We start from the raw sequence: 17,111 nt of genomic DNA on the forward strand, positions 1-17,111 counted from the left end.
GTCACCCCAATCCTGGCCAGCTTCGAAAAACAATATGGCCAAACCAGTGCATCAAAGGCCTTTGCAGTATCAAGTGAGGCTACAATGCATTGATTTCTGTGACCTAAAATGTGTAGCATATGTCTTATGTTGACTGGTGTGTTTCTTCCCGGTATAAACTCACATTGATCTGGATGGATCAGTCCAGGAAGATAAGAGAGCAATCAGTTTGCAGTAATTTTCCCTAGTATTTTGTCTTCTGTGTTTAATAGTGATCAAGGTGTATATGATTTAACATCTGGGGGGGTCGCGACCTTGCTTGGGTAGGACAGTTATTATTGTTTCACAAATCGATTCTGGCAACCCATACTTATGATAGGCCATATTGTACATGGTGTTCAGACAAGGTGAAAGTGGTGTTGTACATGTAGCATGCAGGTTTGATGGCAGCCTGTCCAATCCCAGTGTTTTCCCCTAGGCTAATTGATGTATAGCAGACTTCACCTCTTGTACCTCCAGATCTTGATTAAGTGGAAATTTGTGTTCGGTGGTAACGGTCAACACTGGTATGGTGCTCTGATAATTGATGATATGTACTGTAGAGGGTTACACTGGTGTGGTATATATTATTGTGTAAACACTTTATTTATCTCTACTTTTGGTGACATCATTTGTTCGGTAGGCAATTGTAAGGAACATATAGGCCTCAGGGGGGATGTCAGAAGTTACAAGCCATGCCAACAACTGTGCCACCCTGTCTTCCTCTCTGTGTTGTCACATTATGTATTCTTTATAATTAAGGCATCATAAACATTCTATCAACATCTGATTGCTTCTAGCAGTCTAGGTCTGTTTGATGCATCAATATTCACAGAGTTCTCTTATTAACATTATTTTTGCTTTATCTTTTTCGATTTTCAACATTGGCATCATGCCAAACTTGTTTTTAATACAAGGCCCTCTAAGTACAATATTAAAAGCATCATATTCAATATTGGGGTGTGTGGCCAATCCTTTATTTAGTTAAAGTACTGATCTATATTCTCCCCTATTGTCATCAGAAAAGGAGGATCAACTAAAGCATTGTCTGAAACCATCATTTTGGCAGAACAGGAGTAGATGTTCTGTATTGTAATGTTACAGTCAGTGGGTTATGATCTCAATCATTACGGTACAATTGTTCTGCAGTGTGAGGCTCATACATTAAATCTTCTGTACCCACATACATATCTAAACATGAGTATATATCATGGATAGATGAATAGAAGGAGTTTTCCTGTTCCTCAAGGTGGATTTCCCTCCAGAGTTCTTATAAACCCACCTGACCCACCCATTGTTAGAATCCACAGGCTAGTGCTTTGCCTGAGGTCTTAGAAAGGTGCAGGAGCGATCTTGAGACTTCATTTAGAATACAGGTTATAATTTCCACCACATATGTCAAGAATCCCCATTTTTCTCGTTAAGTGTGATGATAAGGTTTCTAGGAAATGCAGCTGACTCCATGTTGTGAGAATGAATACTAACCACTGTCAAGGGGGACATCATCTATTGTTCCCTCTATAACTGTCTGTCTGCCCTCTTTGTCTACTGTTGACCTAGTTATTTTATAAGGCAAATCAAATGTCCATGTCGCTTGAGAAGGCAGAGTATTTTGTTCCTCTCAGTTGCCCTCGCCATCTCCTTTTCAACTTGCGCAGTTTAGGTAGCGCCATGTGTGTCATGTAACCAGGCTATGTGTACTTTCCTGTGCTTAATGAAAGATTGTAATCTGTGCCTTTTCATTGGTGAGCACATCCCTGACTTTTCACGAGACAGAAGTGTAACTCTGATTCGTAGTGGTAAGTCATCAGTTCCTACCCAGTGCAGGTTCTGCCAGGGGTCTCCTTGTGTCCAAGAGATTGGGGAGTCATGACCAAAGAGGGCTGAAAGGAGAGAGGCGTGTCATGGAGTTTATCCATCCAACTATAAGCGTGTGTGCTGAATGTCTTCCTAGTGCTGTGAGATATGGTATCGTAGTTGATGCGATGAAAGTGAACTAAGACAACAGTTATAGTCTCATCCCTAGCCATTGCGAAACATGCTACGACCACCCAAACAGCTACAATAGAACATAAGAATAAACAAACTGAACTCCTATCTAATAATATTATAACTCTGCAGAAGCATAAAGTGGCTAGAAAGAATCATCAAATGTGCCATTATGGTCCACCTCTCCCTTGTTTAACATCATACAAGTGGCCCTCTCTCTAAGATAACAGCGTTCATGAGGGGGGTCATCCAAAGCATGCCCATAAACATCACATGGAGAGGCAAACAGTTTTTGTTTAGAGCAGTGCCTCAGCCTCCAGCAGGGTCACAGGATATCATCTGCAGTCATGGGGGTTACAATATGGCACACCATCAGAAGTCGAAGAGTCTGAGCCCCTGTCCAGTAAGTCAGTCACTGAGTTGAGGCTGCAAAGGCAGTGTCTAGCAAGCCTGTAGATCCTTGACCAGCATGGCATGCTCAGCTGTGGTATAGTTGCCTAATGCCTCAAGTTATATCCAGTCCTCTTCCAGTGAAATAAAGAAATGAGTCTTATTGTTTGCAACCGCTCTAAGCTTGACTGGAAAGAGCAATCCAAGGGAGACGTCCAGCTATGTCAGTGTTCGCTTAACCTTTTGAATACTCTATCATTTCCATTGTACCAGAGTTATATAATCCGGAAACATATGAATCCTTTGATCTTCTATTTGCCATGGGCTGTGTCTGTGAGCCAGTTGGAGGATGTTGTCTCTGTCACCAAAGTTCAATAGGTGCACAACCATGGGATGCAGTGGAGCATTGGGGTGTTGGGGGGTGGGGCACAGGTCGCAATGGCACCCTATGTGTCTCTTCCACTGAGAAGAACTGCGTGCATGCCTGACGTCACCTTGTCTATTATCCAGTCCTTTACATGCTGTTCAGAGGAGGGGCTGGCAGTCTTCTCAGGAAGTCCTATTACCAGAATGTTATTGCAGCAGTATCTTTGCTCAGCGTCTTCCACACTGTCATGTAGGGTTTGTATCTCTTTCCGCTTATCAGCCATTTTTTGTTGCAAATCTGAGACCAATGGCCTCTTGCCAGCCAGTGTTGACTCCTTTTCACCAACCCTGTCTGAGACTTTTCAGTGGTCAGCATGATGTCTGAGAGGTTTCCCCGGTCAGTATGAAGCAACCCATCATCCCATGCCACTGCACCGATTTTATTTTTGTTCCATTGAGGTGCATGGTTCCAGGATGACTTGAAGTATTTTGCTAGATTTCTCTAGTTGGGATGTGCAGGGTCCATTGAAATCAGCCACCCACGCTCACAGGGCTGCCCAACCATTTGTCTCATGCATTGTTCTATTTAGCCGTCCCTGCTTTCCCATGCTTAGTGCCTCAATGTCCACAGTGTGTATAGTCAAACTAGTGTGCTAGCATTTTACTGGTGCACAACCATCTGCCCCTGTTCGTGTCTGAGAGCTTGATGACTTTGTTAATTAATTTATCTACGCTGTAGGTCATCAATAGGTGATCAGTAGGTGGTTGCAGTTCTTGTAGTGGAATATACCCAGTGCACTTAATGAAGCCAGGTCACGTGCCTCCTCACACCCAGGACCAACTCCACCTGATAGCAATAGAGGTAAAGGAAATCCACATTGTTAGCACCCCTGCTTGCCCGCTACCTTCAAGCCATCTCTGGTCTTGGTGTTCCAGTCAGCTGAGTGTTCAGGGAGGCCAGTTTGGGCAAAATGTAATATTGTAATCACCAGGGCAGTGTAGGGGACAGAGGTCCTACACAATGTTCCTCACCTTTAGGGCCTTTCACCATTTTGCTGGTCATAGAGCTTCCCCTTGTAGTGAAGACAAGTTTAGTGCACCCTCATTACTCAGTGAGACCAGTTCATGTGCCTCGCCACACCTAGGATCAACTCCACATGGTGGCAAATAGAGCTGAACGAAATCCACATTCTGTGCCCCTGATGTCCTTCTCCCCTCATGCTAGGTCCCTTCTCATAGCTCAGATCAGCTGAGTGGCCAGAGAGGCTTTATTCACGGCAAGATCTAATACTGTATTCACCAGGGCGGGCTAGTTGAGACAGGCCCCAAACAAAGCTCCTCATCTCAGTGGCCTTTCACTAGCTCATTGGTCACAGGGCCTCCCGTTGCAACCAGACGATGTTCATTCTGGACCTTCATGAAGCAAAGTCCAGTATTGTAACCACTGAGGTGCGGGAAGGGGAGATGAGCTCGACTCAACACTCCCCACCTCTTGCGCCACTCGTCAACATCCACCTCTGCTCCTTTGTATATGCCAGGAAAGGCTGATTGCCACCTCCTGTCTGAGCCAGTCAAGGCAGCCACTCTCCAGTTACTCAGCTTTGTATGGCACCCCGTTGACGCATACCTCCAGGCAGGGGTCCACTTCCACACGTGCTGCCCCACCGCAATCCCAACACAGGCTGCAGGGAAAGTCGGGTGCCCTCAGCTCCACTAGGCCACCATTTTGGGCCCGGGCATCAGTGGCAAACACTGTACAACAGCTAATTAAACCAGTAATTTTCGCCTCACACAGCTGTTGGGGCGCCTGAGAGTCCCCCCTCATTACGTCTCAGTTTAGATCTTTGCAGCATCAATGATTCAGTGTTATCTGATACAGACTTTTAGTTGCAGATTCCTTACCTGAGAATTTTCCCCCAGGCGTCAGACTGGATCTGGAGATTTTTCTTTGAGCAATACTCTTGCGCGTTGGTAGGTGGCGTCGGTTGACTCCGCAGGCGTCGTAGGTGTCGCGGTCACTGTGATGTCGGGAGTAGTACATAGACGCCGCCCTCGCGCAGTGACGTCAGTTCTTTTCTTTCAACTTATGGTGTGGTGGTCAGTAGGGCAGCTGAGGTCCTCAGCCTTGAGTTTCCTACTGTAGAGGTCAGGTCTAATCTCCTGACGGAGGTGCTTCAGCCTGGGGCTTCTACTTCAATGAAGCCCTCACCGATGTCCTTTTGGGTACATGGTCCAAACCCAACACAGGGGCTCCTGTGAATAGGACTATCGCACGCCGCCATTGGCCGGCTCTGAACGACCCTAAATTCCTGTCCCATACCCCACGTCTGAGAGTCTTGTTATCCAGGCTTCCTCTTCTTCAGGCGCGTTCCCTTCCGCACCCCCGGATAGGGAATCCAAAAGGCTGGATCAGTTTGGCAAGATGTGGTTTTCTTCCTCCAGTCTAGCGCTGCGGTCTGTGAACACCGCGTGCCTTTTGGGCCACTATACCCACTGATACGGTTGCTCAAGTCCTGCCGCAGATACCAGAGGAGGCCTGTGCTATCGTCTCCCAAGCAGTGAACGATAGGAGAGACGAGGCAAAGTTCACAATCCGTTGTGGGCTGGATACGGCAGACTCTCTGGGCAGATCGGTTGCTACGACAGTGGCCTTACGGCTCCACGCCTGGTTTTCTCGGGGGATGTCCAACAGTCACTCATTGACATGCCCTTTGATGGCACCTGTCTCTTTGGAGACAAAGCGGACTCTGCCTTGGAGAGATTCAAGGATTCCCGGGCTACGGCTCGATCCCTCGGTCTTTCCTTGGCTCCTCGCCCACCACAGTCCGCTTTTCGCCCCTTTCGTGGACACGGAAGGGGCGCCCTGTCACGTCCTCCACACAGCCACCATGCCACGCACGCTGGTCAGCCTATGCGTGGCCAAGGACGCGGAATCCCACTTGGCCGTGGGACAGGGAACCAGAGGTCTGTTCAGTCCACCTCTGCCCCCGCTGCAGCCTCCAAACCCTCCTAGTACGTCCCCTCACTCCCGTCCAGTTGGTGGCAGGATTCGCCATCACCTGCCCCACTGGGAACATATCACCACGGACGGGTGGGTTTTGCAGATTGTTTGAAAGGGCTACTCCCTCCCTTTCGAATCTGCACCACCACACATGCCACCATCCTTCAATTACCTTCCGGAGGATCATTTGGCGCTTCTCTGCCAGGAAGTCAAGGCTTTCTTGGCAAACGGAGCTATAGAAAAGGTCCCTGTGCCAGAAGTAGGTTGTGGTTGTTATTCCCGCTACTTTCTGATACCAAAGAAGTACAAGGGCTTATGTCCTATCCTAGACCTTCGGGACCTAAACTACTTCCTCAAGAAGAAGAAATTAAAAATGCTCACCCTGGCTCAGGTTCTGTCTGCATTGGACCCAGTAGACTGGATGGTAGCGTTGGATTTGCAGAATGCTTATTTCCACATCCCCATCCTGCCTGCCCACAGACGTTACCTATGATTCGTGGTAGGTCACGAGCACTTTCAGTTTACCGTGCTCCCCCTTGGCCTTACCAGCGCCCCTCGGGTGTTCACAAAAGTGATGGCAGTGGTTGCAGATCATCTGTGCAGGTTAGGGGTTTCAGTCTTCCCCTACCTCGACGACTGGCTGTTGAAGGTGGACTCGCCCCAGAAAGTCGTCTCCCACCTTCAGACTACGGCGAACCTCCTGCACACGCTGGGGTTCACTATCAACGTGCCGAAGTCACACCTGACTCCCTCTCAGTCGCTCCCTTTTATCGGGGCAGTTCTGGACACAGTGCAGTTTCGGGCTTATCCTCCTGACAAACGTGTCTAAGACATTCAGGCTATGATTCCGATCTTTCGTCCTTGGTCTTGGGTTTCGGTGAGATTGACTCTGAGGCTGCTGGGCCTCATGGCCTCCTGCATCCTGGTAGTAACATATGCCAGATGGCATATGTGGGCTCTGCAGTGGGACCTGAAGTTCCAGTGGGTGGAGCATCAGGGGAATCTATCCGACCTGGTCCAGATCTCGGAGGGAACTGCGAAAGACCTGCAGTGGTGGCTTTCGAATCCAAATTGGGTCCATGGCAGATCCCTCTCCCTTCCCCAACCAGATCTCTCTATAGTGACAGATGCGTCACTTCTGGGTTGGGGTGGCCACATGGGAGAGGCGGAGATCAGAGGCCTCTGGTCTCCAGCGGAGTCTGGGCTCCATATAAATCTGCTGGAGCTCCGGGCGATCAGGCTTGCATTATAAGCATTTCTTCCCTCTCTCAAAGGGAAAGTAGTGCAGGTGCTCACGGGCAATACTGCCATGTGGTACTCCAACAAACAGGGCGGAGTAGGGTCCTGGACCCTTTGTCAGGAGGCACTACGCCTCTGGACATGGCTGGAACATCAGGGCATTACCCTGATGGTTCAACATCTGGCGGGCTCCCTCAACGCCAGAGCAGATGAACTCAGCCATCGATGCACAGCTGATCACGAATGGCGTCTCCATCCGGAGGTGGCGCAAGGTCTCTTTCAGCAGTGGGGAGAGCCTTGGTTAGATCTGTTTGCCTCCGCAGCTGTTTTGCGTGTTGGAGTTTCCAAGGCGGCACTCGCTCAGAGACGCTTTTCGTCTCGAGTGGAACTTCGACCTCCTTTACGGCTTCCTACTTATCCCTCTTCTGCCCAGAGTTCTCAAGAAAATCAAGAACGACCGGGCCCAAGTCATCTTGTTGGCTCCGGACTGGGCTCGAAGAGTGTGGTATCCAGAGCTATTGAGCATGTCCATCGATCCTCCACTCAGACTGCCTCTTCGGGCGGATCTTCTGTTGCAGCAACAGTGAACAGTTCTTCACTCTAACCTGTCCAACCTCCGCCTTCATGCGTGGAGATTGAGCGGCAACAGTTGACGGCTTTTGCCCTTCCACCCGAAGTCTGCAATGTTATCTTGCCAGCCATGCGTCCATCGACTAAAACTGTATACGCCTGTCACTGGAATACATTTATGGCCTGATGTACCAAAAAATCTGTTGATCCCCTTTCTGCCCCTCTGTCAGAAGTTCTTCTGTTCATTCTTTCTTTAGCCCAGCAGGGCTCTGCTCTGGGCACCCGTAAAGGGTATTTATCTGCCGTTTCGGCCTTTCTTAGGCTACCTGATCAGCCCTCACTCTTTAAATCTCCTATTGTGAGTAGGTTCCTAAAAGGGCTCACCCATTTATTTCCTCCCACTCCATTTATCATGCCTCAGTGGTACCTTAATCTTGTATTTACTTATTTGATGTGTACCCCCTTTGAGCCAATGCATTATTGTCCCTTACGGCTTCTCACCTTCAAAACTGTCTTTCTGGTCGCTATCACCTCTGCTCGCAGGGTGAGTGAGCTTCAGACCCTTTCCTCAAAACCTCCATACTTGTCTGTGCACCCTGACAAAGTAGTGTTGTGCACTAGAGCTTCCTTCCTTCCTAAGGCGGTTACACCCTTTCATGTAGGGCAGTCCATCACTTTGCCTACCTTCTAAGCAGCCCCACATCCTTCCCATGAGGAGGAGAGACTCCACCGTCTGGACCCAAAAAGAGCGTTGGCGTTCTACCTCAATCGTACTAAAGATTTCCGGGTGGATGATCAACTCTTCGTTGGCTATGTGGGTGGGAAAAAAGGGAAGGCAGTGCAAAAGCGTACCATCTCTCGATGGGTGCTTCTTTGCATCAAAATGTGCTTTGCTTTGGCCAAGAAGCAACCTCCTGAAGGCTTGCGTGCTCATTCTACCAGAGCAACTGCTGCTTCCACTGCGTTAGCATGTGGAGTTCCTGTCCTGGATATCTGCCAGGCAGCTACGTGGGCATCCCTGCACACGTTTGCTAAGCATTACTGCCTGGATAGTCAGGTCCGTCAAAATGGCTATTTTGGTCGTTCGGTCCTGCAGGACTTTCTAGTATGATCTTGGTTCTCAGCCCACCACTGAGGATGGCATTGCTTGGGTATCTATTCTAAGGTAAGGAATCTGTAACTAGAAGTCTCTATCAGATGTACAAGTTACTTACCTTCAGTAACGAAATATCTGGTAGAGACATATTCTAGTTGCAGATTCCTTACCGCCCACCCATCCTCCCCGATTGCGAACTGATTTCTAGGGACAGGGATTCCCCCTTTCAGGTCCTTAGCTCTGGTGCACTAGTCTCAGTGTTCTTAGCAGCTCTGCGCTCTGGAGTGAAAAGTCGTTAAAAGAAACTGACGTCACTGCGCGAGGGCGGCGTCTATGTACTACTCCCGACGTCATCACGGCGACCACGACGCCTGCGGAGTCGACCAACGCCACCTACCGACATGCAAGGGTATTGCTAGAAGAAAAATCTCCGGATCCAGTCTGACGCCTGGGGAAAATTCTAAGGTAAGGAATCTGCAACTAGAATATGTCTCTACCAGATATTTTGTTACCGAAGGTAAGAAACTTGTACGATTCAGTCAGTGAGGAGAAGAGCTCTGGAATCAAGCATCCACCGTATTTCGTGACTTAGCCAAGCCCATCTTGCTCCCTTCTTTAAAGTTGAAAAATTCACAACTGCTTTGAAAATGTTGTTGAAAGTGACCAGTGGTTATTGTGACAGCCAAAATGTTTTCATCTAGTAAGGACACATCCAATATTTGACAAACCTAAAGGAGGATGAGTTTAATTCCTGGAGGACTGTTCTTATGTCAATTTAACATTTGGTTGTAAAATCGATTAGAAAAGATTTTTCAGTCGTTATCACAAGTTCAAAAAATGACTCTGCAGTGGGTTAGTGAGAGTTAAGAAAAATAAAAATTGAAATGTGTTATTTTTTAATTTCTTTAAGTCGGATAGCATTAAAAAAAACGTTTTTGAGGTTGCCACCCATATTAACGGGGCTGTAATGCCTGTAGCATTTTTAAACATGTTAAGTGTTTGTCTCTATGCTTTAGCATCCAAGAGTTTTAAGCACGCAGAATTTGTTAATGCCAGCTTATCTGAAATTGCAGGAAAAGACTGCTTGCTAATTTTTTCATCAAACTACATCAACATTATTGCAACGTGGAAATAAACAATGGAATTGTTATTTAACGCATATGAAAAGAAATGCTTGTAATATTTTATTTTCGCCCCTAAAACTTACCCAGGATTTATCTGTGGCTTTCAAAATATCTTTCCATCATTATTAAGCCACATGAGGGAGGAAGAGAAGGACTTTGGGTTGCAAACATTTCGGTGCTCCTAAACAGATGGCTAGCTAGATCAAGTTATTGAAGCATTATAATGGGATAACACGCAAGTGCATTACAGTAGTCTCAATTGAAAGCAGGGTAGTTGATGGTAACTTGGTGATCTTTTAGTACTTCTACACGGAAACAATTATATATCCGATATCATGAGGTCCTTGCTTGACTTGGATGTCTGAAGAGAAAAACCAGTGACTGCCAGTTTTGATTGAACTAATGTTTACATTTCAAATACTCTTGAAGTGCCCCCATCAGGTTGAGCAGACATCTCATTAAGTAATCCAGTTCCATTCTGAGCTAAAAATAATGTCTATTTAGAAAACTGGAATTAATCTATATGTGTTAGTTCACTTTATAACGTTGCCAGTTTTGCTGCTTAATTCTTGGACCGAATTCGGTACTTCTGTTGGGCTTCCACTTGAACGTTTGTGTATCCATTGCATAAGCACTATTGTCCTGAAAGTGACATCACCGATAATGCCAAATTTACCAGTAACAGGTAAAACTCCCATATGTTACATAAACTCTGCCTAGACATTTGTCAAGCAGCATTATTAGTAGATTTCCCATAGGTATAGATCCAGTGTCTAAGAACCCTCTTGGGACAATGCTAGCCCCTTCCCTATCTACCCCCTGTATGCTGGAAATGAAGTTTAGTATAGTCCATGTGTTTCAGTGAGTCTGCTTTAACAGGTTAGTGACATTTTCCTTTATAACTTGAATCGTTGAGTAATTTGAGACTCAGTGTGCACCTTTTTTTGCTAATTGCTTTAGTTTGTTCACTAACGAATTGGAGGACATATAAAATGGTGCTGCAATTGCAGTTAAAGGTAGCAAGAAAGACGAAAGTGTCATCAGCTACCAATGAACAAGAATTACTACTGTCAACTGGAGCTAACATATTATTTCTCATTCTTTTCACGTCTGGACCATGCTGCTGCCCTTGAAATGCATTTTTTCTTATTTCTCAAACTTTTTTGGTGGTGGCGTCCTTTCGATTTTCAGCCCTTTCTTTTGTGTCCTCTCTTAGAGAAATATTGTTGAACTGTCCTCCTCACTCATTTTTTTGTTTTTGTTTTGGTTTTAGGAATGCCTTTACAATCTCCCGAGCCACAGGACTGTTTGTAACATTCATTGCTCCCTTTTCAGAAAATTGCTCAGTTTCTTTGAGCACTGGAACTAAAAGCCCACATCTTGGCGTTTGAATATCCAGGTTACCTCCTTGCTCAACCCCAAGCAGTGCTACAGATCAGTACCTTTGGAAGACGCATGTTTTGGGCAGAAGGACCAATGACGGAAAATATATCAAATGAGCACATTTTGTCATTTCATTCTATCAAAGAGAGAGCTGTCTTGGACCTTTTTTTCTCTATCATATTTAATAGAGGTGTTCATACAATAAATAAACATAGATTTTGTACTTAAATGTTATTTTGCTTTTAGTTGTGCTCTAAAGTATACAGTTAAAAAAATAAAGTCTGTCATGTGTAATAGCTTAAATCTCACTTCCGCTACAAAAGTTTGAAAACCAGCAGAATTTAACCCATTAGCTGCTGGGCCTTTCCTTCCCCCCAGTGCTGAGCCCTTTCTTTGGCTATTTGGGGTAGTTCGCGCTTAGGCCTTCATAACTTTTTGTCCACATAAGCTATCCACACCAAATTTGCATCCTTTCCAACATCGTACGGATTCTAAAGGTACCCAGAGTTTGTTGGTTACCCTGGAGGAGACCAAGAAATTAGCCAAAATACAGCTAATATTTCTTTTTTTTCAGAAAAATGGGACAAAAGGGCTGCAGAAGAAAGCATGTGTTTTTTCCCCTGAAAACGGCCTCAACAAAGGGTTTGCAGTGCTAAAATCACCATCTTCCCAGCTTTCAAGAACAGGCAGCCTTGAATCAGAAAACCACATTTGTCAGCACAATTTTGCCACTTTACAGGGTCATATCCCATTTTTACAATTATTTGTGCTTTCAGCCTCCTTCTAGTTAGTGGCAGAAATGGGTATGAAACCAATGCTGGTTCCCGGACAGCTAAACATTTCTGAAAAGTTGACAACATTTTGAATTCAGCAAGGGGTCATTCATGTACATCCTTCAAGGTTTTCCTGCAGAAAGTAACTGCTAAAATAAAAAAATGACATTGAGGTGAAAAAAAAGCCATTTCTATCCACGTTTTCTTCTATAACTTAGCTATGGCAGATTTTTTAAAGCAATATATTGTTACGTCTGCTGGACTCTTCTTGTTGCGGGGATTTATAGGGCTTGTAGGTTCATCAAAAATCCTAGGTGCCCGGAACCAATAAAAGAGCTGCACCTTGCAGTGGGTTTTCATTGTATACTGGCTATACAGCAATTCATTTGATGAAATATAAAGAGTGAAAAATGGGTATCAAGGAAACCTTTGTATTTCCAAAATGGGCACAAGATAAGGTGTTGAGAAGCAGTGGTTATTTGCACATCTCTGAATTCCGGAGTCCCCATACTAGCATGTGAATTACAGGGCATTTCTCAAATAGACTTCTTTTTTACGCACAGTCTTACATTTGGAAGGAAAAAATGTAGAGAAAGACAAGGGGCAATAACACATGTTCTTCTGTTCTGTGTTCCCCAAGTCTCCTGATAAAAATGGTACCTCACATGTGTGGGTAGGCCTACTGCCCGCGACAGGAAACGCAACATGAACACATCACATTTTTACATTGAAATCTGATGTTTTTTTTGGAAAGTGCCTAGCTGTGGATTTTGGCTTCTAGCTAAGCCGGCACCTAGGGAAACCTACCAAACCTGTGCATTTCTGAAAACTGGATACCTGGGGGAATCAAGGAAGGGATGACCTGTGGGGCTCTCACCAGGTTCTGTTACCCAGAATCCTTTGGAAACCTCAAAATGTGGCAAGAAACACTTTTCCCTCAGATTTCGGTTCTGCAAAGTTCTGAAATCTGAGAGGAGCCGAAACTTCCTTCCACCCAGCATTCCCTGAAGTCTCCCGATAAAAATGGTACCTCACTTGTGTGGGTAGGACTAGTGCCCGCGACAGGAAATGCCCAAAAACACAACATGGACACATCACATTTTTCCCCAAAAAACTGTCCTGTTTTTTTGCAAAGTGCCTAGCTGTGGATTCTCGCCTCTAGCTCATTTGGCACCTAGGGAAACCTAGCAAACCTATATATTTTTGAAAACTAGACATTTAGGGGAATTCAAAATGGGGGTGACTTGTGGGGCTCTCACCAGGTTCTGTTTCCCAGAATCATTTGCAAACTTCAAAGTTTGGAAAAAAGAAAACTTTTCCCACAGATTTCGGGCTGCAAAATTCTGGAATGTGAGAGGAGCCACAAACTTCCTTCCACCCAGCATTCCCCGATAAAAAGAGTACCTCACTTGTGTGGGTAGGCCTAGTGTTCGCAACAAGAAATGCCTCAAAACACAACGTGGACACAACACATTGTCCCAAAGAAAACGGATGTGTTTTTGCAAAGTGCCTAGCTGTCGATTTTGGTCTCTAGCTCAGCTGGTACCTAGGGAAATGTACCAACCCTGTACATTTCTGAAAACTAGACACCTACGGGAACCTAGGATGGGGTAACTTGTGTGCTCTCACCAGGTTATGTTGCCCAGAATCTTTTGCAAACCTCAACATTTGGCCCAAAAATACTTTTCCCTCACATTTTGTTGATTGAAATTTCTGGAATCTGAGGGGAGCCACAATTTTCCTTCCACTCAGCATTCCCCCAAGTCTCACTATAAAAATGGTACTTCACTTGTGTAGGTAGGCCTAGTGCCCGTGTCAGGAATGGATCACTCAATGGTCAGTGTTATTCCTTACATGAGGGCAACTGTTGACCCTGGGGTGATCCATTCCTGACGCAGGCATTAGGTACAGGCACTCAAGTGGGCTAGAGTTTTTATCTGGACAGCTGAGGAAACACTGGGTGGTAGGAATTTTGTGGTGGATCCCAGCATACTCCTGTAGTTTGTGTGACAGGAATGCAACAAAAAATAAAGTTTTTATTCAACATTTTACCGTTGCAGGGTATTCAGGGTAAGAAAACTTTGCGGAATCCACACAAGTCACACCTCAGTGGACTCCCTCGGGTGTCCAGTTCCCTAGATGCCCACCAAGCCTGGGACCAAAAAACGCAGGTGCCTGCCTTACAAAACCAGGTTGTTTTGTAATAGATAATTTTGATGTCTCCACAATACGATTGGGGTGGGGGAATTTGGGGCTGAACTAAATTGGGGAGTTCCCAAGAGAGGACTCTCTCTGTGCTTGCCGCCACATGCACGTGCTCTCTGGGTTGGGCTAACCCGCTATTGTCCTGCTGCACAGACTGTGCTTGCGAAGGGACAGCAGAACTGTCCTCATCACCTCGCTCAGAATCACTGGAAGAGGAGTTGTCAGAAAAATCACTCCCAGAGTCTGCGCCATTGTCCTATCCTAGTGGTGTTTCCTGGCCCTGGATCAGGGAACCGTCTCAGGACGGCCTTGTTTGAAAAGGGAAAATCTCCCCTTTCAAATGAGGCCTTTCCAAACAGTGGGGAGGTCTGTTGTGGCCCGTTTTCCCCACCGGAGCAGGAAGCGGCCTTACCCCGCTTGGTGGGGAAAACAGCTTGTGGCATCAGTGCGCTGTCGCAACGCACAGGAGGATTTTTCAACCCCCTCCCTGGTGTCGGCCACTGCTTGTGACCCACACCAGGGAGGTAGCCGACACCCGCACTCATAGGGTTAAGTGCACCCTGTATTATTTTTTCAGGGCCACAAATGCACTTGAAAGATTGTTCCAAACATGCAGTTTGTCTGCTGATAAACCGTTTTTTTTTTTACTTTCGGGAGTTCAGCAAATATAAGCTGGATGATTTTCGTACTTTGTGATCTGGAGTTTCCCTTAATGCACGAAATTAGACTTGGTAGCCTACTCGTTAACAACATTATCTGCCAAGGCCCTCCCTCAACTGCCAAGGCCATACTGAGAACAAAAAACAATCTAGACAAAACTATTCAAACCATCCCTGCTCATGTCCTCCTCTCTTGTCTTTCTTTTTCTCCTCTCCCTCCTTGCTCTGTTTCCTCCCTGGCGGCTTTCCTCTCTCTCTCTCCCAAAGTAGTGGCTATGCCTGCTGAATTATATGAGAAAGATGGAGAAAGTGACAGAGGTGCCAGAAGTGGTTCTCTCCCTTCAAAAACTGGGCTCCAAAATCTTCAGGCAACCATGGAAATGCCTGATGGGATAAACGGGCAATGTTGCCCCTCCTTCCAGTGCTGACACCTCTTTTTCATGTTTGGGGCACTTTGCACTTAAGCCTTTAAAATTATTTTCCACAAAACATATTGAGGCCAAATTTGCATCTTTTCCCCCCTATATTGTGGATTCTCAAGGTACCCAGAGTTTGTGGATTCTCCGAAGGCAACTGAGAAAATAGTCAGAATGTAGCAAATATTTTTGGGGAAAATGGGAAAAAGACCTGTGGTGCAAATAGTTTTTTCCCCCCTAAATATGGCATCAATAATGGTTTGCTGTGCTAAGATCAGCCTCTCCCAACTTTCAGGAAGAAGCAGAATTGTAAAACAAAAACAATTTTACATTGCATTTGTCTATGTGGTAATCGAATTTTCCTATTTTTGTAGTTTCTACCTACTTGCAGTTTGTGGTTGAAACAGTTATGAAACTTAAGGGTGAATATCGGAAAGCTACACATTTCTGAATCAAAATGAAATCAGTTAGCAGCTAATGGCACTGACTGAATTCACTTTCAGTCAGTGTGAGGTCAGCATACTGCACACTCTGTGCGTAATACCAAGCTGAGATAATAATAAACTCAGGACAGGAGAGAAGCTTGTCTCTCACACTGCAACTTTATTTTTTTTTAAAGTAAATCCTTTTGATGTAAACACCAAAAGGAATTGAAAAAGAATTGCCGTAGATGAACCGGCGATTCCACCGCCCTCCCAAGGTACTGCAGTGGATCATGCACCGTAGTTAAGCGGTTAACATAGCTGAAAACATGTTTCACAGAACCTAAATACAAAGGCTTAACTTTAACGTAGTGTATTTCAGACATTTGGCTTAGATTTCAGTCAAAACCCTCTAACTAGATGTCTTCTATTTGCAAGTGCACCGGTGCTGTCCAGTAATAAAATACTCAGCCGCCTATTAGTCATGGCAAATGACTATGCTTTGTTAGCCATGGACGTCTGAGTGACACTCTGACGTAAGCAATTCCAGATGGACTATTTTCTACCCCGCCGTCCTTCATTGAAACATGCAGTGATAACACAATTGGGGCTACCGTGGGCACAAAACATGAAGGGAGCTGTGGGACTGAAAGATAAGCAAGCCTATGATTTACACTAAAAAAAGGCTTCTTTGCCACGATCAAGAAATCAAATGCCCCGGAGCAGGATGGGACCCTCCACAGCAGAGACTTGCTAGAAAGAGATGTGGTGGCAATTCCAACACATGCGATATCTGACAGGCCTTGGTCAGTGATGGGCACACTGGGGCGGCTAGAGTACTGTTACAGATGACCTCTTGAAATTTTGGAAGCTGGTTTAGGATCTAAGTAGAAATGAATGGCCCTCTTAGAATATTTCTTGCAAAATTTGGGAGACCAATCACTGCAATTAAAGGGATTACGATACACATAGTGCATAATACCTTCATCGCACTACCAAAGAGGAAGAAAGGCAGGAGGTCTTAAAGCAAGTTGTGCTAGAATTACTTTTGTTTCATAAATGAGTGAATAAGCTGAAGATGTTGTTCTAATCCTGAATCTTGGAATCAACATTATAATTTTGAACATGTTTGCACCAGAAACAAAAGTGAACATTTTGAAAATGTTTAAAGCCCTTGCCTCAGAGCTCTGCTAGAATGAGCTAATTAACTTACACGAGACTCCTTCGACATATTTTTGATGAATTTTTAATGCAAAGGTTCTTCAAATGTAGTGGCATCAATGAACCCCTGGAAGAATAAAGAAGTGCAGTGAACGCACCCGACATCCACCTTCTGTAATATAATTTTCTGTCTGAATTTTGTGCAAGAGGAGGCATATTATGTGCCTTAAATACAGTTCCCCAAAACAGCCCAATAACCCCATCATTTCAGCTCGAGTGCAGAAAACTGAATGGGTGAC

The 17,111-nt window shown here is 45.4% G+C and overlaps 1 protein-coding gene across 4 annotated transcripts in view; it reads left to right on the top strand.

Annotated features, from left to right (window-relative positions):
* BBS9 (Bardet-Biedl syndrome 9) overlaps positions 1-17,111 on the top strand; it is a 1,749,160-nt gene that overhangs the window by 1,341,506 nt on the left and 390,543 nt on the right. Inside the window, exon 21 of one of the 4 annotated variants that reach the window (XM_069215487.1) lies at positions 11,067-11,245. The exons of the other annotated variants lie outside the window; for them this stretch is intronic. Coding sequence (XP_069071588.1) covers positions 11,067-11,107 — 41 coding nt within the window. The 3' untranslated portion in view covers positions 11,108-11,245. Of the gene's footprint in view, positions 1-11,066; positions 11,246-17,111 lie in introns of those variants that run through there. 4 annotated transcript variants of the gene reach the window in all.

This window comes from Pleurodeles waltl, chromosome 2_1, assembly GCF_031143425.1.
Source record: "Pleurodeles waltl isolate 20211129_DDA chromosome 2_1, aPleWal1.hap1.20221129, whole genome shotgun sequence".
NCBI classification, from domain to species: domain Eukaryota; kingdom Metazoa; phylum Chordata; class Amphibia; order Caudata; family Salamandridae; genus Pleurodeles; species Pleurodeles waltl.